This window comes from Corvus cornix, chromosome 6 (genome assembly GCF_000738735.6).
Source record: "Corvus cornix cornix isolate S_Up_H32 chromosome 6, ASM73873v5, whole genome shotgun sequence".
Taxonomy (NCBI): Eukaryota; Metazoa; Chordata; class Aves; order Passeriformes; family Corvidae; genus Corvus; species Corvus cornix.
In genome coordinates, this window is record NC_046336.1 from 13,316,489 (window position 1) to 13,343,912 (window position 27,424).

At 41.1% G+C, this 27,424-nt stretch overlaps 1 protein-coding gene across 7 annotated transcripts in view; it reads left to right on the forward strand.

Annotated features, from left to right (window-relative positions):
* The window catches only part of BTRC (beta-transducin repeat containing E3 ubiquitin protein ligase), a 126,489-nt gene that overhangs the window by 72,265 nt on the left and 26,800 nt on the right, over window positions 1-27,424 (forward strand). For all 7 annotated transcript variants that reach the window (XM_010409647.4, XM_010409681.4, XM_010409689.4 and 4 more), the window contains one exon: window positions 25,019-25,250. In XM_010409647.4, coding sequence (XP_010407949.2) covers window positions 25,019-25,250 — 232 coding nt within the window. The remainder of the gene's footprint in view (window positions 1-25,018; window positions 25,251-27,424) is intronic.

Sequence of the window (27,424 nt, forward strand, 5' to 3'; positions counted from 1 at the left end):
CTGAGCTACCTGATCTGACCTCACAATGCACCCTTCTTTGAGCAGGAGGCTAAGCAGGAGAACTCTGGAGGTCTCTTCTATATGGAATCATCCTGGAATCCTCTCAGTGTACAGGCAGTGAAGATGTAATAGAAATCTTTTAAAATTTAGAGCTTGACCTGGCATCCTTAGTCAAAATTCCCCCGCGCCAGTATTATGTGTAGTATCATGTGCTGTAGTTCCTTGCTGTGTGTTTGCTGGTTTGGTGGTGTATACTCTGCATAAAGAATTACAGCCTTGAGGTCTTCATTCGAGGTCTGTCACATTAAGCCTGTAAGGAGTGTTTACCAGGATAAGTGTTACAAACAAACTGGACTTGGATTTACTTGGATTTGTGTTGGAAATGTGAAACAGTTTGGAATCCATGTCATTGGTGGCTTTAGTGATAAATGGTGGCAAACATGACAAGAAGCATTGCTTTTTAAGTAGTCACCTGCAGTCACAGCACCCTCAGATGGTATGGAATACTGGATGTTTTTTTAGTATTTTTCAAATACAAGAAATAAAAAAGTTGTTTGAAAATACATCCAATTCTTGTGCTAATGCTCGTGGTATGAAATGCTGTAATAGCAGTTTCCTAGTGGAGCCCACTGCAGGGAAGCCACTGGTGTGGCCAAGTATCACATTTCAGAAGGCAGAGCGAGTTCTGAGTTCAGCCTAGCAAAAGAGCACCCAAAAATGAGGCTGTTTCTGTAGCCTGATGGGGGTTAACGTGGGGTGGGCTGCAGCATCTTTGCTGTTGGGAGCAGTCAGGGTAGGGGAGGTAGCGTGGAGCGGGTTCATCGTGAGGCGCGCACTGCAGCACTGCCCACTGGTGCATGCCGGATCACCCGCACGCAGAGATCACATGGCTCCTCCAAAAGTCAAACGATCAATTCGCCTCGTTTTGGCTCTGTACTTAATGCACAAACAGTGCGATCTGCAGGGCTGTAATTGCATTGTTAGGGCCAAGGAACAAGCCTGTGCCTTTTCAGCAGACAGCTGGCAGGGAAAGAGGCATGTTGTTAGGAAAGAGAGAGGCAAGGCAAATAAAATTACTGCTAACGCTCAGAGATCGGCAGGAGTCCTACTTGCCTAATCTTACCGGTGGGAGCAAGCGGCTGTTGTAATCCAATTATAGCAGCATAAGCAATTTGTTAGACACTCCGCATAATGTAACAATTTCCCAATAAACTCTGACTTGTAATAACGTCGGCAAGAGCCCACATAAATCTGCCCGAATGGTGGGGGCTGGAGTGTTCGGCTGGGGGCTTGTAATTTGTGCCATCAGCACGTTTTGTGGAGTGTGGTGTGGTGCAGTCTTTCAGTGCAGGAATTTTAAGGGGAAAAGCATGGCACGCCCCTCCAAGAGAACACCATTAGCAAGGGTCGAAAGAGATACCAAACAAAGCTAGGAGGTGGCTTTTCTAGGAGGGAGGAAAAACCAACCCCCAAACGCAAGGCTCTAGCTGATGAGGATTTAAAAATATTAAAAAGCAGTAATGAAAACTGTAGCATTTTAAATTACATCAGGGGGAGGAGGGGGAACTAGAATTACATCTGGTTTGGAGGGGGAGGGAGGAGAATACCCTTCTTTATATTTAAGCTGTTTAAATATTAAAAAAGAAGCTCAAGTCTTGAAAGGGATGCTCTGTGCTTACAAGACAGAGAAACCACAGATCCTGTCCCAAGCAATTCATAATCTACAGAGGAAAAAATTAAACCTTTTCTGCTATCCAGTTACTCTCCCGTTGTCTTTCTTGCAGCTCCTAGCTGACTTCATGCATATTGGCACAGCATCTTGATGATGTGTCTGAGAGATAAAACGTAGGTCTAGAACCATTCACTTTGAGCGTACCCCAGTGAATTTAACTTTTTTGGCACAATGATGAATGTCCCCTCTGGTTCATGCAGATCTACACAAAGAACTAATCTAATTTAGATATTATTTAAAAGTAAAATCAGTCTGCTGTGCTCTGCCTGTCACTCTTGGAGTACGTTGCCAGTTAGAGCATCATAGACACCAGTTTAAGGTTTATGTTTAGCAAGATTTAAAGTACCGTATTTCTGTTAATCCCATTATTTAGCATTTCCCTTTGCTAGGATGCAGATAGGCAGCAGGCAAGATAATGTAGGTCCTTTATGTATAGCACAGAGACAGTAAGAGGTCCAGGATTTTCAGCATTTTCTTAACACTGCTGTGGTGTAAAAATGCCTTACTTCATACTGCTAACAATACTTTATTCATTTCTTAGCTCTGAGATCCTGTGAGGCTTCAGTGTGGAGTGACATTTCTGATCCCGTTCCCAAGTTGTGGCAGCACAATGCCTTTACATAGGGAAAAAGTAGTTCCCAGCCATACAAAACAGTTTCCCTTATTTGGACCTTCTGCTCTCAGTCCCTGTGTTTTGATGCTGGGCTAGAGAGGTTCTTTTGCATAGCCAAAAAAACCCCAGCAAAAAAAACAAACCCCAAACTAAATCACTGACCTTGTACATGCAGCTCATACAATTATGCCTGTACCATGTCTGCCTTTATGGTAGTACTGTATTTTGTGTGATTTTGGGGTGTATTTACATATTCACCTGTCATACTAGTCCTGAGATGATTTTTATTTAAACTGTAGAAGAGTAGCTGAGACGTGCATGCAGGCTGCCGTGAGGATAATGCTGCATATTTTGCCCTTCTTTATGTGGAAGTCAAGCTTCCATTGTTCTTAATCTTTGTTGTCTGCCAGGGTATCAAAATAACAGGCTGAGACAGCAAGCATTTCCAAAAGTATCCTAATAAATATTTTCTTGCTACGTAAGTGCACCTAAAAAAGTGTGTTTAAAGAGGACAGGTATTATCTTAGTTTACCGAAGCTGAATCAATAAACTGCAGTGCTTCTAATAAAGCCACTCAGTGTCTGGGTTTAACTAATGGCTGATTTTCACGGCTTTGACAGTGAGCTGTGTGCGTTATTTTCTCCTGATATTGTAAAAATAATGAGAGCAAATTAGAACAATCAGTTTACCCCGATAGCTGCTGATTGGAGGTGATGGGCAATATGGCAGCGGGTAATCCATCTTCGGGCTCCTGTCACATTAACTTCAGCAGTGTGGAAAAGATCAGGCGGAGCGAGTGGGAATCCTGCCCAATCAGAAAGCCGAAATTAATGAGAAGAGCATTGTTCTGTGATCAACCTTTTAATTAGCAAGAGTGGAGATGGAGGGAGTGATGAAGCTGGCAGCACAGCTGCACAATGCTGGGCATGTTTTCGGTGAGGGGGAGGAAAAACATGGGTTTTAAATTACCCCTTCTGTGCTCCCTGTACACCGGCAGTGTGTCTTCATTCTAACCCCCTTAAAAGATCTTAATAAACAGCCACATCCAGGTTAATACTGCAAACGTGGCTGTTACTAATGAGTAGTTTCGAAGTAGGTTGTTTCGGGGGTCATTTAGGAAAATGTTGATCACTGTTTACAAAAAAGGAGAGAGAGAGAGAGACAGGGTTTGGTGTTAAAGTTTCACTGCATCAAGGAAAGAAGGGGAGGGAGATGGATAAAATTAGAGTAAGGGACTGCCTGTTTTAATACTCCTCTCCTTATTTAGTATATGTTTGAAATAAGATTCCTCCGTATATATTTGAAACGAGACACTCCTCAGTTAAAAATACTATGTGTGCCATGTGGCTTTCAGCAGCAAAAAAAGAGGAGAGATCAAATACTGGGTTGATTTTCTAGTGCTCCTTTTCGGTGGTTTTTTTTCGATGTGTTTTTTTGCCCCAGTATTTTTCGGGTTATTCACTTAACAACAAGAAATTATAATTAAAAATATTTGACTGCTGTAATTGCTAAGATTGACTTGGGGTTTTTTCCTAGTGGTTTGAGAAAATCAGAGTTTTCTCAAGTACATTCTAAAAAGAGACACTGGAGTTAATGGCTGTCAGTTCTGAATACCAGTCTTAGGAAAATCTTTACTTTTGTAAAGGGGGAAAAAATAATGGGGGGGGGGAGGGGGCTAGGGGGAAGTGGTTTTACAGAGCAATTTCTGGAAAGGAAAATAAGAAATGTTAGAAAATAATGTTTGCAGTGCGAGTGTAGCTACTTCTGATTACCACGGTTCCTGTTCTTCCTGCCTTGCTCTTTGTATTGTCGTTTTCAGGCAATTCTCCTTCCCCTTAATTCCCAAAGAAGTTGTAGTGGTAGAAGAGTGAGGCTCCATCACTCTGTGCACAGCAGCTGTGCTGTTTTCCTTTCATTTTTCTAATCAGGACACAGGCTCTCTTTACTTTTAGGTATTCTACTTTCTGATGCTGAAAAGCAAATAAACTCTTGTCAGTTTGCAAGAGACAGCAAAAGTCAGCGCCCTGCATCCAGCAACCTGTATGGGCTGTTTGTGTGAGTTGTGAGCTCACACCCACCGGCAACTTCGTGTTGCCTGCTTTAGGCAGCATGCTGGGAAGGAAAGCTGCTCTGGGTGAGGTTGGCTCCTTTGGGGTTTAGTTCCAGGCAGATCTCACCATCTTTGCTTACTGCAGTGTTTGGAACTTTCCTAGTTTGTAAGAGTGATGTAACCTCTTTCCTTCTCACCCCTCTTTAAAAAATGAGAGCTTTGTATGTGTTTGGTGGTGTCCACATAGTTTTTGTAGCCTGAAAGACAGTGCATCTCCACAAAGAAGTTAACCTGGTAAATTGTAGACTTTCTATACTATCTAACCAATTGTATTTCTAATATAATAATGAGTGGGGCTTGCGGTTCTGCCTGTAAAGGTTGTCTTAATATTTTCCTTTGCAAGAAACAGTTTCAATTTTTTATAACTTTGTCACTATTTAACCCTTTGAAGAAACATTCTACTTCAGCCTCCCACTCCCTGCAGCCTGAGGCAGAAATAAAATTTGGTGTGTGGGATGAACAGTATTCACTTAACAAACAGCTGTTCAATATTTTATTTTATTCGTATTGCTTGTTCTGTGCCCCAGGCTGTATTTATTGCATGCGTTTTAAGTCCTGGTCAGAATATGGAAATACAGACTTCCTCCTGGGGGTTTCCCCTGCAGTTTCCATGCTTCACAAACCTTGATTAATCCTTCCAGTGTTTCTTGGGGTGAGCATTGGACCCACAGCATCCCTTTTTTGCAGAGAGTTCAAAAGTTACTTCAACAACTGAAATCTAGGGAGGAAATAGTTTATTTATAGTAAGCAATGAGGTCTCGCAGGAGGAATATTAGATTAGGAATTATGAACCCAGATTTTGAGATATCCGTTATCTTTGTCATATTCTGCTTTTCTGTCTCCGTTCTGTCATCTGTAAAAGGATAATGCTGCTTAACATTTCCTTGTTTGACTTTTGGGAATCTGGAAACATGCTATCAGTTGAAGCATGTTTTGTATTTAAGCACTGTTTTTGTTTATATACACCTAATGTTGATTTGGGCTCTGTTGTTGGGGTGTCTTCTCTCTCCCCAGGACCATCTACATTTTTAAAAGGCTGTGTTAGACCTGCATCCTGGGAAAGATGCACTTACCAATGGTTGCATTCAAGTGGCAGTCAAATATGATCCTTGTGGGAGGCAAGAGGAAAGTCTAAGAGAAAGTGGACAGTTACTAAGCCAAACATTCTTCTTCTTGTGGCATAAAACACTGAAAGCTCTCAAAACCTTTTGTTCTCCTTTAGTAAAACTCAAGACCCAGTAAATTATTCCACAGCTGCTTAAATCAGTTTGTCAGTTTCCAAAGAGATTCCCCTGTGGGCAGAAACCAAGTGGTAAATTCTTGCCCCAAAGTAATCATACAGCAGGAGAGTAACTGGAAAGATGCAATGCATTACAGAATCCACCTTAAGTATGGAGCTTAACACCGTGACTCTGTAATGGGATGTCCCAACATGGGGTATAATATCATAAATACTGTAAATATGCCACTTGTGAATTAATAGGCAGCCTTGGGATTGTTAATGTTTACATACATGTTAAAATGAACATAGAGCTAATACTAATTCTTTTTTAACCTAATAAAATAATTTCATTCTAGCTCCTGACTGGGTTTTGCAAGTGTATGTTTTTACCAGTGTTGAATTTCTTGGTTGGGTTGTTTGGTTTTGGGTTTTTTTGATACTATTTTCAGTTAATTTGATTTAAAACATTTCACATATTTTTCACATTGCACTGTCTGCATTCTGCATTGTCTCTGTGCAGATTTCCTGCCTCTCTCTTTTTCATCCCCACACTGGCTCTCTCTGTTTTGGGGCCTTTAGTTTGAGAGCTGCTTTGAGACTGGAGAACACTGTCTTCACAGCAAGCTGGGGGCAAAGTCATTCTTTGAGGTAGTTGTCTTCACTTTTTTTAATCTGATCTCTCTGATGTTTTTGTCTGCCATCTTTCAGGATCACAAGAGCTGTGTGTAGAGTGTTACTGCTTAGTGCCTTCTCCTTGAGGCTCAGTGAGCTTAGGGAGCTTGGACATAACTCTGCAACACCCTATGAAGCAGCTGCGTAGTATCTCAGGAGAAAAGGGATGTGTTAGCCACACTCTGGCAGGAACCTGCAGAGAGCCAGGAGTAAAAGTTGTCCTGTAGCTCTACTGACAGTGTTAACATCTGCTGCAACTACAAGCGCATCTTTCACGTAGGTACGTGCTTGCTTTCTGGACTCCCACCAATTTTAATCACAAGTTCAAGAACCATCTTCTCTTTATCAAACTCCCTTTAAAATGCTCCTCATATGAATATAACTTTCTGAACATCAGGACTGACATGGAAGTGAACCCCATAGAGCAATATACCTACTCCTGTCCAGCTAGTGGTGGCCTGAGGCCACTACAAGGCCAAGGCCACTTGGCTTTGATGCACAGGCAAGTTCTCAGGCAATGCTGTGTGTGCTTTCAGGGGGTTACAGCCTTTTGGGACCTAAAGAGCATCTAAAGAGATCCTTACCCCACCAAGACTCCTCTCCGGAAAGAGGTGGCTTTCATCTTTGAGGAAACTACCCAGAATCCCTGTCCAAACTGCTGCGGGGCATGCTGCTGCAAGTGACATTGTATGGACAAGCCAGCCTAGTCTCAACCTAATAAAAAAAAGTATTAAGTAATTTGAGCTTATACAGGCAGAAATCTTCCCAGAACCCTTCCCTCTCTTTTCACCCTGCTCTGTAGCTTCCAAAGAGTCCCCATAAACACATTGCTAGAAGGAAGGTCTCGGGGAACCAAGCACACACCAGGCTATGTTTAAGTAACGGAAGTTCCGAAAGCATTTTCCCTGTAATGTTCCCAAGCAGAATGCTGGGCTCCTAGAATATATATGCATTGTCCAGCACACCAAAAGCCTTTCTGAATACTGTTGATGAAGCAAAAACCAAGCCTGTTTGCATTACATGTTAGAAAGTTCCTATCTCTAGGGAAACTATCTATATTTTACTTAATCCAGTTATCATTTCTTTCTTTGCTCTCTGAGGGCTAGCAAACTGTCTACTGTTGACAGAATATCAGCAACATTCTTTTTTTAAATTTCTCTCTTTTTTTATTTTTTATAAAAAGCTGTGTTAAACAGCGTTACAATTTTCAGACTCAATTTAGACTGACTTTTGCGTGTTGAAAAGTAATAGCAAATTTCATATATTAAAAGGTTTTGTATGTTTTTTGTAGCTGTATTAGCAATACTCTTCTTTATACTCTTCTACACATGGTATTACTCTTCCACAGAAATCCTTCTTTTCTTAATGCAGTAGTCTTTATTATAGGTGAAACACTTTAAAATTTGAGATTCAAAATTTTCACTTAATTTTAACTGTCATATATGCAGTATGAGTCAACATGTGATACATAGTAATTTTGTTTCTTGGGTAATGAAACATGGTATCTGCTCTAAAAAGTGTAAGTACATTAAACTTCTTTTGTTAATAATTTTAAAACACAAGGATAACATTTATTTTAAGACAAATAATTTTGTAAGTTTACCTATTAAGGTTTCTTTATTAGCTGAACAGTTACTTATAAACTGTTTCAGAATGTAATTTCTCTTTAAAGACATAAAACCTTAGCTGTACTAACGAAATTAATGCATATTTTAAAGTACTGGTTCCTGAAATACATCTTGTAGTTCCCATGAAGGTGGGGTCAGAGAAATGTGAATTTATACATTGCATAGATAAGTTATCAGCTGGGAAATGGAGCAGCTGATACAAGATACTGTTGAGTCTGCAGTCTTGTATCCTACAATAATGCATAATAGAAAAAGTATTTATCATTGGACAACCTGATGTCTTGTCCTTGGTTTACTTCCAAATATGTAACTTCCTTTATTTCTGGTAATTTTTTACCATAGTAACTTCTTTGGATCAAGTACTGACAAGTAGAATCCCTTCTACTATGAAAAACCAGATCAACAGGCTTCAAATCCTATCCTCAGGTGGAGACACATTTTCTTTCAGAGTTTCCTGATACTGCACTAAAGAACTTTCCATCTTATGTGGGACCTCAAGTTACTCAACATAAATAGTCTGTGTGGAGGTCAGACACTTGCCTCCATCTCCCTTCTCTCAAAGTAAATCACTATCAACTGGCAGGATAGGTTTTGATCCTGATGGTTGTAAGAGTTGATTTGGAGCTGTACTGGGATCCAGCTGGCACCTGTCTGAGTTTGTGCTCTTTGGAATCCCAGGAGTTTTTGGATAGACACTGCAATCTATACCCATATAACTGGTCAGTTAAAGGCACAAGACAGCAACAATATTGAAATCAACCATGTACCTTTTCTTCCAATTGCTGAAACAATAGACAATTGGCCCTGGAGAAAATGGAGTTCATAGTTACAACATGTTGCTGCCCAGCAGATCTTGGCCTGATCTTCCCGGTAAGTGACTTGAAGGGAACTCCTCCAGCAAAAGTGCCTCCATAGCAGGGACACTAAAGTCACTTACATTACTCACATCTGGATCTTCATCTGACATCCAAACATCACATGAATGAAGAACTTAAAGGTTTGTCCCAGATCTGTGAGAGTTTACCTGGATGCAGTGAAGGTATGAAAAGAGATATCTCTGTTCCCATGTAATACATTTATTGTAAATGCATCAGACATCATGCAGGATGTCCTGTGAAACCAGTGAGAAGCACAGTGAATATGGCCTCAGGGCAATGTGAAGTTACTTGGGAGTTTCCTGGAGGCAAGATCGATGGATAAAACCTCACCAGAATAAATAGTGTTCCTGCGTGTCGTGTGCAACTTAGCAGTTCAGCACATGGTGGAAAGGTGTAGGTTGTACATTTCATAAATGTCAGATAGGCTTAAGCTCACTGGGCACATGCCAGACTGAAAATTGACAGCTCTTTCAGTCATCCACGAGAGAGGAATGAAGCCCCATCTTTGTGTATTAACAAATTGGAGTCCACAGTCCCATCAATGTTCTGTACTCATTGAAAGTCACTTTGCTTAGTTAACAATCAGCAAGTTTGCATCTGTGCCTTCTCAGGTATGCTCTGAGCTATGAAGTGATGAATGTCCTCCTGCAGAGCAATGACGTTACCTGCTTTGTTATTCAAGAAGGGCTGGAAGGAGGATCCAGGGAACTACAGGCACATCAGTCTGACCTTGGTGCTGGTGAAGGTCATGGAACAGATCATCACAGGGCACATATGGGACAAACAGGTGATCAGGCCCAGTTAGCATGGGCTTATGAGAGGCAAGTCCTGCTTGTCCAGCCTGATCTGTGATGAGGGAAAGGCTGTGGATGTGTCTGCTTAGACTGTAGTGAAGCCTTTGACATCATGTCCCACAGTATTCTCCTGGAGAAAGTGGCAAAGCCCAAAGAGTGGCGGTGAATGGAGTTAAATGCGGCTGGTGGCCAGTTACCAGTGGTGCTCCCCAGGGCTCAGTATTGGAGCCAGCTCTGTTTAGCATCTTTATTGACGATATGGACAAGGGGATCAAGTGTACCCTCGGTAAATTCGCAGACAACACTAATTGGGTGGAAATGTTGGTTTGCTTGAAGGTAGGAAGGCTCTACAGAGAGATCTGGACAGGCTGAATCGATGGGCCAAGGCCAACTGTATGAGGTTCAGCAAAGTGAAGTGCTGGATCCTGCACTTGGGTCACAACAACCCCACACAGTGCTACTGGCTGGGGCAGAGTGGCTGGGAAGCTGCCCAGCAGAAAAGGACCTGGGGATACTGGTCAACAGCAGCTGATCATGAGCCACCAGTCGCCCAGGTGGCCAACAAGGCCAGTGGCATCTTGGCTTGTATCAGCAGTAGTGTGGCCAGCAAGACCAGGACTGTGATCATCCCCCTGTACTCAGCACTGGTGGGGGCTGCACCTCAAATCCCGTGTTCAGTTTTGGACCCCTCACTGCAAGAATAATATTGAGGTGCTGGAGCAAGTCCAGAGGAGGGCAACAGAGCTGGTGAAGGGTCTGGAGCACAGGCCAAATGAGGAGTGGCTGAGGGAGCTGGGGGTGTTCAGCCTGGAGAAAAGAAGCCTGGGGGGAGACCTTATCACTCTCTACAACTGCCTGAAAGGAGAGTGTACTGAGGTGGGGTCAGCCTCTTCAAGTAACAAGCGACAGGACAAGAGGAAATGGCCTCAAGTTGTGCAGGGGGGGTTTAGATTGGCTATTATGAGAACTTTTTTCACTGAATTGTTTATGGAGCATTGGAACAAGCTACCCAGGGAAGCTGAGTCATAGACCTGGAGATATTTAAAAAGCTTGTATATGTGGCACTTAGTTTAGTGGTGGACCTGGCAATGTTAACAGATAGACTTGATGATTTGGGAGGTATTTTCCAACCTCAGTGATTCCATGATTCCACCTTCTGGGATCTTGCAGGTCACTGGTTCCAGCCTCTTGTCTTGTAGATACTACTTTGTCCCCTTAGTGAACTTAGGAAGTTCCATCTTACAACCAGTTACAGTCTGGTCTGTGGTCTTTTTTTCATTGTTTCCATCAGAAGATTTTTCCAGAACCCAGTTGTTCTAATGACTGGAAATCCTCTACTGAGTTTCCAAGCTAGTTTATTCATGGAGAGATTGTACCAGTGGTTCTTTGTTTCTTCATTTTGTTTTAATAGTTCTTGTTCCATTTTTGATGTTTATCCACATACAGTTTTAGAGAGCTGTCATACCCACTTCTTTTTTATTAGGACAAATTGAATGGTCCTTTGGGAGTGGTATGATTTAAGAAATGGAAGAGAAAGCATTTGTGGTTGAGGACTTAGTTTTCTAGGAAAAAATTATTTATGTTTACTTTTCTGATCACTCTCTTTTAGGCAAAAGTTGTCGAATTATTGCCTTGAACTGTACTTCAGGTATTGACAGTCTTACATACATGTAAAGATTTAATCCTTCTGGCTGATGCAGTGATACAACCTGCATCCTTCTGAAAGAAAGAGGAAGCTTGGACAAATCACTGCATACTCCAACTTGTTATTGTCAGGTATCATGGTCTCTTGATTTTCCTGGAATATTTTTCTGCCCTGTGCAGTACTCAGCAAATACTACTGCTTGACTGGAATACAGAATCACCAGTAGTCACTGCCACTAATTGGAAGATTTTAAAATTTACAGTTTTCTCGGAGGGAACTTGTAATGGGAAATAACTCATGTTGTGCAGTAAAAGCAACTGTTCCATATTTTCCTTCATGTATATTTAACACAATCTGTAATTTACAAAAATAGATTTGAATTAGTCTGCCTGTGGAAGCTCATACCTAAGATAACTTCAGCAAGGCAGGCAGGCAGTCCCTTGTTGCTTGTAACCGATGGCTTAGTTGAGGCTGCAGCTTGGAGGGAGACAGCAGTAGTCACTGTATACGTTGCTGAACCTTACTGTTGAGGAAAATTAAAAATGAGCAGCAAAGTAGTTGCTCTCACAGTCCTGAAAATAGGATTCAAAGTGGCTGCAGTTACTTATTTTACCATAATAATGAATCTTGACATGCAAGTAGTCCTTACCTGCTCAACTCGTGTAACCAAGCTGTTTGGGTCCTGTGCCCAACAGGCAAACTTGTTTTCCTGATGCCCTGAATTTGTGAAACACAATAGGTCTATCCTAAATGTGTGTGCACAGGTTCAGATTTAACTGTCTTCATAACATTAGAGTGTGAAAAACTCCTGTTGCTTCTCAACACACAATGAAACCTTTGTAACAGTGATGACAAACTGAGAATTTAGTTAAAACATTACTACAATATTTCAGCATTGTTTTTTCTGACCCCACTTCTCTCACTTTAAACAGTTGCTTTCATGTTTAGACTAACATTCATTTAGAAGAAAATAAAAGTGTAAACCACTTAACAACTATACTACAAAAAATCAGTTAATTAACTAAGACTTGTAATTTCTCAGCAAAGAAAGCTCCCTCTCTGACAAGTAAACCTTCCTTATAGGTCTTTGATTGTAGATAATAAAAGTGTTCTTAATTAATGCCAATTATGTGCATTTGTTTTCTTTCAAGTCACTGGATTTTACAAAATTGTGTGAACTACAGAGCTGAAGCAGGTTTTTCTCCTGCCATGTTGATTTAGATCTGTCAGCCCTATTCTGGGGTAATCTGTTGGTAACCCCAAATAGTTCTGAGGTGGGTTGTAATAGGAGTATTTCAAGGCTTGATTTAGAAGGTTGCAGATGATTAGACTTCACAGGCAGTTAATTCATTGTAAAACCTGAGTTTTGAAACTGGTTCAGGTCATAAGTGAAGATAAGTTTGGAATTTAATAGCTTGTGGAGAGTATCAGCTGAAGTTCCTAGAGAAACATGCATCATAGAAAAATTGACAGTTTTTGAAAATTTTTAAATAGTTGGACAGATGTAATTGAAAGTCAGTATTGGATGTCTGAACAGATGAATACTGCCTGCTCTCAACTTGTAAAGCCAGAGGGCAGGTGCATCTGCAGTATTCTTGAAGAACCTGGTCTTTGGTTGCTGCAAAAAATGAACAGCAAAGGCTTTGTGAGCCCTAGAGTTGGAAACTCTTATTAAAAATAATTCTCTATACAGCATCTTTTAAAAAGAGTTTCAGATTTTGCTTATGATAAATGAACTACATCAACATCTGACAATTATAACTATCCAAAAGCCTGTCAAGTGTATGTGAACTTTGATAGTGAGGTTAGTAACACAGAGTCACTTAGGTTGGAAAAGACCTCACAAGGTCCAGCCTTCTGCTCATGGCAGAGCCAATATTGAATTCATTACTCCCAAGTGAGCTTCACTGCCAGGTACCTACTTCTCCTGGGTTTTACATCTACAGAACATCTACCTATAATTTGAGGTCTCAGACTGGACCCAGAAATGAAGCCAGCACGTTCTTTGCGTGAGAAGGGCAACATTTTCCCCTAGCTGTTGCCTGCCTTTATCTCCTAAGATAGCACCAAGGACCACATCAAGTTATGTAGTCTTGAAGTAACAAAGACACAAAAACAGCTGCAAGCTGTTTTCCTAAAGGGAAGATATATTGCTGCTAATATACAGAAGGAATCACAGGTCTCAAAAGTTTCAGTATTTGGTCATGTATGGGGGGGAACTGCTGCTGCTGTCTTCTGCAGTGTTGTCAGCACCACCTTTTACCTGTCTCATTCAGACCCAAGCCACAGCTCTGTGGGGGTGGGGGCAGAACAGATGGGTTGTGGTGTCAGCCCAAGAGACACCCAGCTGAAGGTCACCAGCCCAACTAATGGATCTGCAACTGCTGAGATCTTGCTTTCACTTGAGATGTCCTTTTGCTGCTGCTGGACAGGTCAGATGTCGCACTGTAATCCTCTCCTGCCACATGCAAGAGGTGTGGGGAGAGAGAAGTTGTTGCCAGTGCTTTTCTTCAAGACCTCTTAAGGGGATAAAAGGAACGGCCTTGGATGCCATCTGTACTGCAGAAGGAAGGTCTGTGTGTCAGGATCTGGGTGCAGCAGCAGGACTGTGTACAGAGTTCGGGCCCAAAATGGCAAGGACAGCTGTCAGATGGGACTGAGGGACATCGGCAGGCGATGTTGGGAAGTTTTGGTCAGGTGCTTCTGTCATCTACTCGGGTCTGGTTACTTCTAGTCTTTCTTATTGGACTTGTCAGAGACATAAAAACGTAGTTGTGGATAGCCTAACACATCCTACTGTATTTCCTCATCTCTGTCACATACAAATATTAAAATCACAAACTTCTAAACCCAGGCGATGTTCTGAAGTCCCCCAGTGGTTACACGTCAGAATGGCTGTGATGAGTAAAGAAACTTACCTAAAGCATGTCCTCCCTAGGGCACTTACCTTCGGGATGTGAGTTGTTGCCATGTCTGTATTGATTTTGGGGTGGTATCTGGGTATCTCAGTTCGAGAAAATTCAATGTGAAATTTTTTCACAACACACGCGACTTTTTATTCTGCTTTGGAAGGCTGTGGAAACAATTAGTACTGCTGCATTTTTTCTAACTGGTGAAGTGAGACCACACCTTTACTAACGAGTCTGTTTTGTTTTCGTTTTTGCATGACAGTTTTGTTTGCTGATGCTTGAGGGGAAGTTTACACTCATGTGGTGTCACTTTGTGACATTGCCCTCAACGAGCACCTTTGGTGCAGAGGCTTGGTTCCCAGCATTAAGCAGTGCTTTGTCTTTGTGTGAAGTGTGTTGGGACACATCTGTTTAACTGATAGACTTGTGAAATGAAGAGGAGTGACTTGCCTATGGCAGCACAGGAAGACAGTGGGAGACATAGGAGTAAAAGTGGAAAGACTTGGCTCCCATTTTCCTTTCTAATTTTTACATTGTACTGCCAGCTTTCAGTTTATCAAGAATTAATAAGTAATAACCTGTGATTGAAAAGGGCTGACACTCTTTCTGTCATGAGATGTTTCTCTGTCTTCAGCATTGTGCAGAACTCAGCAGTGTTGCACCTTTTTAGTTTTACTTAAGCGGCGTTACTCAATATTTAATGTGAAATAGAAGCACGTAATTCACAACTGCAGTCAGCTGCATTGGGATGTTTGTCAGCTGAAAGGGGGGTGAGGTAGTAAGACTTTTTTATGCCATGAAAATTAAAAATTTTCAACAACTTTTTCATTTAGTTTCTTGCTACACTTCACATTGTACACACAGCTGACATGATAATCCTTCAGCTTGTCCTAAATTACATTTTAAAGTAGAGATCAGTTAATTACAGCAGTCTGAGTATTTTTAATCGGTTATAGAGGGAATTTATAATGACACTTGTTTCTCTTGAATTTCAGATAAATTAGTGGATGTGTTCTTAATTATGCATGTGACAAAAAAAGTAAATCAAGTAAAAATTACAAACAACAGTACCCAAGACTGCTTTGAGTGAGATTAGATAGTCACAGTTTAGCATCTATGGCTCTTCTATTTGGAGAGTGCTAGAGGGAGCTCTAACCCCTCTATCGAGGAGCAGGCTGTCAATGGTGCATCTCAGAGTTTGGGCTGTGGTAGGAAGCGTTGACTTCTTTTGACGTTTTAATTTTGTTTTATGGCAGGAGGTTGCATATGGTTTTTCCAGGCATAAGCCCAAATTGCTCTTCCTAGATGAGAAGATGCAAATAGTGTGTTTGTGAGTGTTCTATTATTAGATTCAATGCAGGCTATTGTGAGCTATCTGAAAATACAGAAAACAAGTGAGAGATACCACAGAGGTGTTTAGCAAATAGTGAGTGCTAAAGTCTAATAGTCCTTTCCTTTCACAAAGGAGAAAAACTGTCACCACAGAAGACCTAATGATACTTAAAAGAGGATACATTTTAAACTGTTGGAAGTAGAAGCTACTTTACTCAGCGTGTAATAGGTTCTTAGATGTTTATCCAATTATTATAGTAGAAGTTATAGAAAGCAGTGGTGGTTGTTAGATACATTTACAATGGGATGCATCAGTGTGTGAAAATGGAAGAAATTTCTCACATCATATGCTTCACACTGATAACATTCTTGATATGACAAGAAAGTAACTCTTAGAAATGGGATGAAAAGAAGAAAAGGAAACTTGGTTTTTATTTGTAGAAAGGGGGAAATGTAGGTGAACTGATGCTATTTTCATTGTTTGTTAACAAACTCACTAAAAGTAACAGCAGAATCATGATTTTGAAGGAACGTTATGTGGAAAATACAGTATGTTGAAGGACCAAGTGAGGTTAGCAGTTCTGTTTTGCCACAATTTACTGGGGGATTTATATTCCTTATATGCTACGTTCAAATGCATCCTCTTTGATTGAGTCTGCTATAGGGAGAAGAATAATGGAAAGCTCCTTTCCTCCTTTAGTTTGAGGTATTTTTCTGAAAGATTATTGGCAGCTAAACACTGAGCCAAGGAGGAATCCCTACTGTAACAGTCTGTGACTTGGGCTTCTGAGTTGTGCAATTTGAGTGTCAGCTGATAGGGACAAAGTCTGCACAGCTGTGGAGCTGAATATGCCTTCTTGAAGTGCTGTTAGAGCTGGTCAGCTGCTGTAGCAGAGGGTACTGGTTTCTGCCTTTCTTCTGTCATGTGCTTTTACATAGCAGCAATTGGCCTAACCCAACTTAATGCAATCCCTGAAGATACAGAATTCATTGTCCTTAAGCTTGTATTTTTGGAATCTGCTCCTCAGGTCATGAATCTCTTGCCAGGTACCCATCTTAAAATATAAAGTCAAAGAAAATTTTAAGGTAGGATGGACCTCTGGAGGTCTCCAGTTCAACTGCCTGTTCAGAGGAGGATTACTTCACAACCAGTTCATTTTGCTTGGAACTTTGTCCACTCAAATTTTTAAAGTCTTCCTTTTAATGTCCAGAGCTTTGCTTGCTACAGCCTGCTGCTGTTGCCCCTCTCCTGTCATTATGCACTTCTGAAAAGATTCTGTCTCTCTTTCCTCTGTAACCTCCTTTTAGGTAGTGGAAGGCTGGTGGATAGCCCCCAGTCTTCTCCAGGCCAAATACATTCATCTTCCTTAGCAATCCTAGGGATCCTCCATGGAAATCACCCCAGTTTGCCAGGAAGGTAACATTTGACTGAAAGTTTAGCAGAACAGCTCATCTCAAGGAGACAATGCTCTTTAGTGAGTGTGGGGTTATTGGATGATCTTGTAGGGGTTTTAGGACGCTACAAGGCAAAACCTCAAGATTTTGGCTGCAGCCCACTGACCAGCTTTCACTTAGCACTGTACAAGAATATTTAATGCATTTGTCCTCTTACAGCTGCCTCTGTGGTGACTGCTAACAGCAGTAGTATTGATATCAGCCAGTGTGAGCTGCTGAGATTCCTTTTCTAGATCTGGCTGCACTGGTAGGAAAGAATACCATGCAGCCTTTGCCTGGCTGCTGCAGGTTGCTGCCCTCCAGGATCTGTCAGCAAAACTGCAAACCTGCTCTCAGTTAAGATGAGGTGTTTTAGCGTAGACAGTTTAAATAGCAGGTCTCTGCTAACAAGCTTATTTTGACTGAAATAGGTTAGGGAGTGCTCGTGTAGCCAACTCCTCCAGCAGATCCAAGGAGTACATTTGCAATGGGAGCAGAGCACATACATGAATCTTGTGCTTCTCCAGAGTGCTGCTGGGTTTTTGTTTGTTACATCTCTCCAGTATGCCTGGAAATATGTAGTACTCCTGTAGCTGGGAAATGTTATATGATACCCAGCATGTATATGCCTGACTTCCAGTTCTGAATCTTTAATGTTGCCCTGGCCAAACAGTCTGGTGTGCGTGTGCCCTCTTTGTTGTTGGTAGCAAAATGCATCTCAAAGGAAAAAACTCATGGAAAATACTACTGAGTAAGCCACCTTGGAGGGCTCATGTTTCTCGGTGCTAAAAGCTTTACATAGGCAGAACCAGGTGATTTGAAAATCTCAATAGTGTTATGGAAAGCAGATAACAGATTTTTATGATCATTCTGTCCCTCTATTTTTGTGTTGTTCACAGTGGTATCAGTCTTCACTGTTACTTCAGCCATGTTTTGAATCACTTGAGTCCACCTACCTGTTCCTGGCTGCCTTTCTCTCTGAGTTAGGGGAGCATTCGAAGCAGGAAGGAAATCAACAGTAACACCCATAAACAGTAACTTCACTCATGCAGTAGATCATCCTTGAATGTTTTAAAAACAGAAGCAACTGTTCCAGAAAACTATGAAACTGCTGTTTAGAGCATTGTTTACTTGTGCCTCTCCCTGACATAAATGAGCACTTTGCTGCTGCTGGCCATTACCTGATGACTTTAGTAGACTGGTTCTCCAAGTCATAATGTGCATATTCCTTCCCTCCATTAACAGTAATAACATGTAATGGTCCCAGCAGTTCAACTCTGGTTCTGGTAGCCATGCCAAGGAAGAAAGCATTTCCTTTGGTGGTTTCCACTGAAAGAGATCTATTGTTAATGGAGTGTCTGCTTTGAAATTTGTGTGTTACCGCTCTACAGTTAGTAAAAGGTGTGCTCTGAAATCTAGCTCTTTAAGAGGGATGGTGCCTGCCCTCCCCCCCATATGTCTAGATATGCATTTGGTCAGGGATCATAGTTTGGGAAAATAACATATGCCAGTGCTGTGCTGATGCAAGCAGATTTCTCATCAGTGCTTGTTATTTGCAAAGACATCGTGGAGATGATGAGGAGGAGAGGGACTCCCAATTCACATCCATTGCTGGCATCAGAGAAATTTTATTTTGGAGGTTTTTGTCAACACTTAAAATCTAGGTGGGAGACCTATATCGAAGGAAAGTTTACAGTAAGAGCTATGAGATTCCAGACAATTAAACTTTATTAGCCTGTCTGAAACATTAAGTATTAGCTTAAAAGAATAGTTTTTTAATCTCCTCTCCCTGTTGCTGTTTACTGTGTAGCAGCGTGGGAGGGGAGCATCTTGTCCAGTAAGGTATTATTGCTGCTCTTTGTATTGCCTATGTGCAAGTGCCCATGGCTCAGTCCTGTCTCCCCGGTCCCTAGAGAGACTCTGCATGTTACTTCTCTGGTGTCTGCAGCTTTTCCTGGCCCTGAACAAACTCAGCCTTTTCCCTTTCTTCTGTGTCTGAGGTAATATCCTTAGCCAGGTGCCCTCCAGGCTGACACCACATCATAGGTACTTAGATAGTACCTCTGAAAACTATTGCCCTCGCAGGATTTCAGAAAGTGCAGCAGGTTGGGCTGCTATGTCCAGCATAATTCCAGTGATCTTTCATCTAGATATATCCTTTCTTATCAAAGCTTTTCTGCAGTGTGATTAGAAACCAGATGTGGACAAGCAGCCTAAAGCTCCAGAGAGGCAAAATTGCTAGTTCCTTGGGTGCTGTTAATTTCAGTATGTGTGTTTTGAATTTTCTCTTGAAAATAAACAGTAGAGATGCTGTGGTTTCTTTCATGGTGCTTTCTTTTTGACTCTCAGATGTGATTGATGATCATCTACTTCTGGGTTATGTTCGTTTTTCAGAATGTTTCAGTGAGCTTTGCAGCGTGGAAAGTAATTCAGTACTGAGTGAGTAAGTCCATATATGAGCTAAACCCATGGTTAACCTCACAGAGGCTGTTATGCGAGATGGAGGCGGGCAGAAGTGGGTAGATTCTAAACTGAGCTTTTAAAATAAAAGTAAATGGAGTGAGTTGTTTAATGACCTAGCATTGTAGCCTTGCTGTCAACTCAAACACTGGAAAAGCAGGTTCATCCTGCAAAGGAGAAAAATGAGGAGCTGGCTGCCCTACTCATGTCTCTCAGGTGCTATGGCTCATGAGATCGTGTTTTTTATGGTGAGACAACCCCCTCACATCCCCCAATTCTCAAAGCAAAGGAGTTCTTTTATAGGAAGCTGCCAGTGAAGAGCTACAAAGGAACTTCTTTCCCCTTTGCTTAGCCTTGGCAGTCTGGGAATCAGTTCTGCAGCATTTGGTAATTACAAGCCTAAAAAAGAAGCCAGCCATAGAAATTGAACCTGTATCATCTAAATTACTGTGTAACTGCCTTTAGGCCCTGCAAACAACACCCTTTAAACTGGATTCTCAAATAACTATCTCTGCCTTTAGCATGGAGGGCTGGCATACCTCAGCTCCATTTCACCACTTTTGTTACATTGCTGTGGTTGCATTGTCATGGCATTGAGCGCTACTTCATCATGGGCAGTAGCAAGCAATTCAATGGCCACACAAGTAACGTTGGGAAAGCCAGCTGGGCTGAGGTTCTCTGGCTAAGAGCACCTTTGCAGGCATCAAACCAAATAATCTTGTGGCCATGCTGGTACTTTTTAATCCCTCTGCTTTTCCCACATGCTTCTTACTTGATCCAAAATTCCCGAGCTTTTGCTGCTGGTGAAAGTAGTTTCGTGTTTGGATTCACAGCTGTGGGCATTTCTGATGTGGTCAATCTTGAAGAATATTCAAGATACAGAGGCAAGCATGACTTTGCTTTCATCGTGAAGTTCCTGTCTTTCCCTGCCTTCCTCAGCCCCTGGACATACACCTCCGTGGTTCCTTCCTTTGTCATTCCATTGCTTGGGTTTTTTTCCCCAGTGTCTTTTATCTTGTGAGTAAAGTTTGAACAGTACGCAGAAAGTTAACTGCCTGGAGTCTTTTAAATATAAGTAACACGCACCCAGTAATAAGCTGTCGGTTGTTTTTTTGCTGCCTGCAAAGAAACATAAACACAGCGCTCATTTCTGGCAGGTTTTTACTGTCAGAGTTTCTTCTATTATATTTATCTTACAATTTGCCAGGGGGTGAAGTTATTAAGTTTTAGCAGCAGCCATCGATCAAGTTCACAAGTTAACACGATAAAGGCTCTGTGCCGCTCCGATCCGGGAAAATGATGATCCTCACTCGGTAATTAACTAAATGAGAAAGTTAAATCTTACTTGAGAGCTGGGAGAGATGAAAGAGAGGTGTTTGTCAGTTTCTCAGTGGAAATTAGAAGCAGTTTTCTGCAATTCCCTAAGCTGCTGCTCTGTCATATTTTACATAAGCACTGGGAAAACGTCTTGTAATTAGTGCTGTCATGGAGGATTTTTTTTGCTGAAGGATGTTGGAATAATTCATTAGATTATCAAGAAAGGCTTGTGTCCTGAAATGATTAGCACAGTGAAATTTAAACCATTAACGATAACAAGTTTAGAGCTTGCTGCAGTGCAGAGGCACCCGGGGTATGTCTGTGCCTATTTCAATCATTTCTTATAATTAAACATTATGTCCTCTTTTTTCCGCCCCTTCACTAAGACCCATCCAAAATTCCTGTTAAGGTGGCTCTGTCTAGATCAGTGACTTAACCACAATGGGCAGTGCAAGCAATTGGAGGTGAAATGCTGCAGTTGCAGAGAAGCAGTAAAGGACATTTGTCTGTGTCAGAGCCTGTGGTCCCAATGAGTCCTGGAAGGAGGGAAGAAGCCCAGTATGGCCTGTTGGTACTGGAATGTGGAAGAGAAGACCTTTCCTTTTACCTGGGGAGAAATTGAAATTTGCAGTGGTGGTCTAAGCTCTCAGAAGCTTAGACATCTGCATGCTGAAGCTTTCAGAGCTTCAGCATGCAGATGTCTTGAAGTTTGAGAAGATCCCAAACCTTGCTGGGATCATTTAAGCCATTCTTAATATTCTAGTAGATAGTTTATCTTTAAGAGATGTCTTCTTGCATTGAGGAACTCAAAACTTGAATTAATCTACTCTGTGAAAGGTGCCTGAACAAAGTCCTCTGCAATGACTAGAGGATGTAATTGAAAAAAAAATATAAAAGTTGTGACCACTCATATTGATGGGTAAACACTATTGCTGTACTACAGTCAGAGGAGTTGCTTGGTTTTGTTTTTTTTCTGTGCTTTAGGAGGCTCCTTGGTCCCCTGTGCTGAACAAAACCAAAAGTAACCTTGTTTGTCATACATGGATTACAGCTGTGATAGACCATAGCTATTTTGTTTTATATGCAAAGCAGTAGATTTATCCAGTCTTTATTTATCTGTATTGAAATATTGCACCTTCCTACAAGCAAGCCATTATTTAGATTAAAGTCTTTTCATATATTAGTCCTCTTCTACTTCACTGGGCGTACAAATGTGCTTTGTGTTAAATGTAGCCATTTGGAGAAATGGTCTTGTAATTACGGGCTGCAGTGGAGCATGGTACGTAGATCCCTGAGCTAGTACCAACCTGAGGCACTCAATCCCCTGGGTTTCCTGGCACAGCTTATGAGATCAGGCTCAGCATCGTCGGAGGACACCTCTGCCATTCCTGCAGATGAGTCATGGTGCCCAGAGCCAGCTGGGGCACCTCTCAGCCCTCACGTACAGGGCTTTGTGAAAAGGGAGTCGGTAAAGCTTCAGCTGTTCCAGCTTAGTAGTTTGCTCTGTTATGCCCAAATTTCCTCCCAGATGATAAACTACCAGAGCTTATTCTTCTTTGCCACTTTTGGAAGTGAAGCTTATAAAAAATTGGATTGTTCACAGTGCATTTGGATGGATATTTACCCTAGCAGTATGGATCGCATGTGGAACGGGTTTTTCTTTTTCAGGTGAGGCCTGGTTAGTGTATAAAGAGAGGGAAGAGGCTGTAGGCAATTTAATAATACAGATGCTTGATGATGTTTAGTCAATGTTTTTTTTTTTCCTAATAGGCCTTTTTCCCTGAACTGCCAGTGGATTTTCAGGAATCTTCAAATTCTGGAATTTTTGTTCTAAACTGTAGTTTGAGTGGTTTGGGAGCCCTGACAGTTTACCTGTCTCTACTGTGCAGAACTGGTGTGTTCATGGCATGTCCTGTCCTCTTGTCCCCCTGTTTGCACAAACCATTGGATCTACTGGGCACACCTCTGGGCTTATGCTCACTTCTTTTGGTGGGAAATCAGAACAGGCAAGGGTGCAAGCCAGGTCTCAAGATGACGTTGTAAGAATGCAGCTGAAGTATGAACCTAAAAAAATACGGTGTTCCCATGTTCACTAATTAGGGCATAAACATTGTAGCATGCTTTTCTTAGCAGAACCACTTTATAAATCTGGAGTTTCACTTCCAGAGCTGTTAAAAAGGCTGGTCAATGGACTCTTTATTTTGCTCATTATTCCTATCCAAGAAGGCTGTGTTCAGGCAGAATTAATTGTTTTGTCCCATCTGAACCATCTATTTGTACACACATAAGCCATCACTTGTATTTGCAGATGTTGCAACTTCTGTTTGATACCACAAACCAGTGTTTTAGAAGTAATTGGGGAGCTGAAGACTGCTGGATGAAGGGTGTTCAGAAGGCAAGGAAAGGCTAGAACATGGTGCCACCCTGTGAAAGGAGCTGCACCTTTGTGGCCTTTGCACATCAGCTGTATACTCCTCTCAGGCTCAGTGTATTAGGCAGACTTCACAGTCTCTCAAATTAAAAGACAGATGTGTAGGTTTTTAAAAAATGCTTTGTAGAGACAGCCTGTTTTGTAAGATGCACAGCAAACAAAATGAGAAATTAAATGAGATCAAGCTTGTAGGTTACACATCTCCCCACTGTCTTAATCCAGCATTTTTACTGGGATGCCTGTTTTGCAGGCAGTTTAACTGCAGCAACACACTGCCACACACAGCCACAGCCACACATTCACACGGAGGAGCAGGAGTAAAGTTGAAAACATTGATCTGCAGAATGGAGCACTGATGGTGCTCTCAAAGAAACTTAAGTCAAACTATAATCTAGAAATAGAAAAAGCTGCTTGTTAAAAATGACAGCTATTTACTGTCTTTTTCTACCAAAGGAAGATCCAGCTCTGCTAGAAATGTTAAAAAGAGTATTTAGGTGCATTATCTCTAAGAAAATGAAATGTATATGGTGATCAGTTGAGTATTTTCAAATTACGGGGTTTTTGGTGTTCCAAAGTCAGGATTGCTGTTGGGATTGGGAGGTATTGAAGTTCAGGAGTTATTTACTCCCAAGAAATGAGAAACTTCTTCATTCCAAATCTACTACTGGTAACTAAATTTTGTGGTCTCTAAGTAGCCTGCTGTTTTGGCACTTGCTGAAAAGAGGCTTTTTTGTTGTTTTTCCTTTTTCCTGTAAAATCAGTTAATCCTTGCATTTCTTTTAGTTCACTAGATATCTTTGCTGAGAGATGTAGGGGCTCATTTTTTACCTTAAAATTAATAAGGTCCCCTGGCGAGGTTGATGCTTGGAATTATCATCATAGAACAGAAATATGGCATCCCTACATCAGTGTTTTATGTGTTCTTATATCTGCGATTTATTTTTAATTATTTGATAATTAACAAAGAACCTCTAAATTTATTTTGTCAGTAAAAATGATGTAATAATATTGACTGTTATTATAATGCTGTCTGGTGCTAAACTGTTGCAGTGAAAGAGAAAATCACATGTTTTCAGCATGAAATAGGAACTATTTGACCAATATAAGAAAAAATAATTTCCCAGCAAACAGTTAATCTTACTTGGACAAAGAATACCCTTGAAATGCAAAATGTGCACTTTTCTTCCAGTTAAATCATTTAGAAAACAGAATTTATATCTTACTATCAAGTAGTAAATTGAAATGTCAGTGTTCTGTTTTGTCCCTGAGACTCTTCTTTGAGCTGACTCCTTCTGACAAGATATTAACAGTGCTCAGAAAGTTGAAAATATTTTATTCTGTGAAAGAAGCATTTACCAAATGTCAGGGTGTATTTTAGCTCGCTTTGCTCTCAAGGTATAATTCAATCTTTTTCATCCATTTCACGCATTCCCTATGAATTTTAGCAGCAATCCATTCTTTAGGAAAAAAACCAACGGAGTACAGGTGCATCGCTGTTGGTGCATTGAACTGGTATATGTACGTTAGGAATCCAAATGCATTTTACTGTCTACATGTTAAATAAAGTGTTTATGTTAAACTGCTACTGAAGGTTTTCCATCTGACCAGAGCCCTTTGTGTGCAGCTCTGGCACGAGCCAGTGGGTTGTCCTGCAGGGGCGTCGGCTCGCCGTGGCTGCACTCAGGCTGGCAGCACCAGCCAGGATACGTGGTCCCAGACAGCTTTCATGTGTCAGAGTGCTTTTTGCCTTCTATTGTCTGCCTCCTAAAAGAAATTGTACAACTGCTTGTGTTTCTTCTTGTATGTGTCATTTGGGTTGTTCCTCTCCTTCCTGTTTACAGACAAAACTTGCCAATGGCACTTCCAGTATGATTGTGCCCAAGCAAAGAAAACTGTCTGCAAGCTATGAGAAGGAGAAGGAGCTTTGCGTCAAGTACTTTGAACAGTGGTCCGAGTCCGACCAGGTGGAGTTTGTGGAGCACCTCATCTCCCAGATGTGTCACTACCAGCACGGACACATAAACTCCTACCTCAAACCCATGTTACAGCGGGACTTCATCACTGCACTGCCAGGTATTTCTGCAGGCAGAGGGAGCTTGCTCCCTGTCTTTCAAAAAACTATTCCATCTCACCCTGCCCTGCTGGAGAGGTCTCTTGTAGGGCCAGTTTGCAAAACAGATAATAGCTTTTGAATGAAAAGTTCTATACCAATATGAAATGTAATATTTTAATTTGTATTTTAATTTGTATTCCTGCTGTGTCTCAAGGCATGATCTAACACCGTCATGGTTTGTCTAGGAGTAAATGATAGCTAATCTGTGTATTGTAAGAGTAGTTATCCCAAGCCACAGGGCAAGTAGTTGTACTCTTAATGCCCACAACAATGCATGAATAACGAAAATTTTTTAAATTAAAACTACTACTCTTTCTGGTTGCTCAGCTGAGGTTTTCCCTTTTCTTATTTAGGTATTTGTCTCTCTTTTCTACTGAAATAACTTCCTGCAGCCATTGCTTTGATTATCTGTTTATCACTAATAGAAAATGGAGGGCATAAGAGCAAAAGATGGAAGTGTTCTGTTTTTTACACCTTTGTAGTGCTTTCCATTGAAAATATTATCCCAGCTGTTCTCAGATGTGGCATTGGGCAGATCTCACAGAATGCACACATAAAGTAGTGTACATACAGTTTTTTATTGTCCCTGTCTTAAAGATGGGAAAACTAAGGTGGTGGGAGATCAGGTATATACAGCAATAGAGTTTCAGAACCAAACAGAAATTCCTGGCTCTTTGGCCATATTTTTTCAGACCATTGGATCATACCTCTGTAGACAGATACATAGATAGATAGTTAATAGATTAGCATTCCCATGCCATCGGTTCTTAGTTTGAGAGGGACCTGAGCAAGAAATGGTACAGGTGTTGTCTCTAAACATCTAGTTGAAGAGAGGTGCTTCTTGCCAAAAGCTTATTCTGTGAATACCTTCAGAGAACTGCTGAACCCTTGGCAATTTGATCAGTCCAGTCATTTGATCATTCTTCAGAAGGGAGTTCTCAACATGAAATATAAGTTCTGGCCTTAAAAGATGGAAAAAAGTATGTTTAACTGTGAAGTGTGTAAAGCATAAAGGCACTGCAGGAGGTTTGCTATGAAGTTAAATAGGTAGACTCATTGGATTTTAAGCTCATTGTGCCCAGTAATCAAATGGCTGTTGTAGCATTAAAAAAAAATCTTAGTTATGCTAAGTACCTGCTTTATGTTAGTTTTTAGTAGTCCAATGGCAATAATCTCATGTACTTAGAGCAGCATTATAACTTGTGGAGCTGCTCTGTTTCAGAAAAATAGGAAGTGTTTGGAAACTGCATTGCTTTCCCCACTTTTAAAGAGGAAGTATACATGTAGTTACATACACATTTTTTCCAGGTCTTTCTCCACAGAACCCCATGAAAGCAAGCCAACACATCTCACTGCACTTGGTTAATTTCTTTCTACAGGGCTTTTTCTGAGAATTTTGGGCAGATGCTATAAATACTTCTAGAGACATTCCAGATTTCCTAGCCAAACCATGTTTGTTACTGGTCTATTCACAGTTGCCCAGGTAGCAGCTGATTTTACTCTATCAGAATGCAAAATAAATAGGAATCAAGCAGCTAATATGTATTTTAATAGTTGGGGGAAATGTGTGTATAAATAATGTATGTACATAAATTTGCATATTTGCAAAGTGCAAATGTCCTACTGGATATAGCTCTAAGGGAGAAAATTAATGGCAAGGAATTACATTGGCGCAGACTCCACAGTCTGTGCAGGATGTCCTGAGTATAAGCAGGTTCTAACGAGGGGAATGGGAAGGGAGAAAGGTAAGAAACTGCCTAGGAAAGAGTGACGAACCTAAAATTCTAAATAAAGTCATATAATGAAAAAAACCCCCTAAACTCTGTAAATATTTTTTAGCTTTCTGAAATTCTCAAGTGTTCAGTACCCTGGTTTCATTTTTACTACTTCATTCTCTCCTGCTCTCCCCCTTGAGTGAATAAAACAATAAAGCTACTTCAAAATCATGAGGTATCTTATCTCTGTCCTCCTAGCATGGTCCCAAAGAAGACCAGAATTAAAGGTAGTTTTAGATCATGGGCATGTTTTACTAACATAGAGTAAAGTTGGCTCAGATTATTTTCCCAGTGCTTTGAACAGAATTAAGGTTGTTTGAAAAATACAGCTTAACTGTGTACTTAACAAAGTTTGTTCA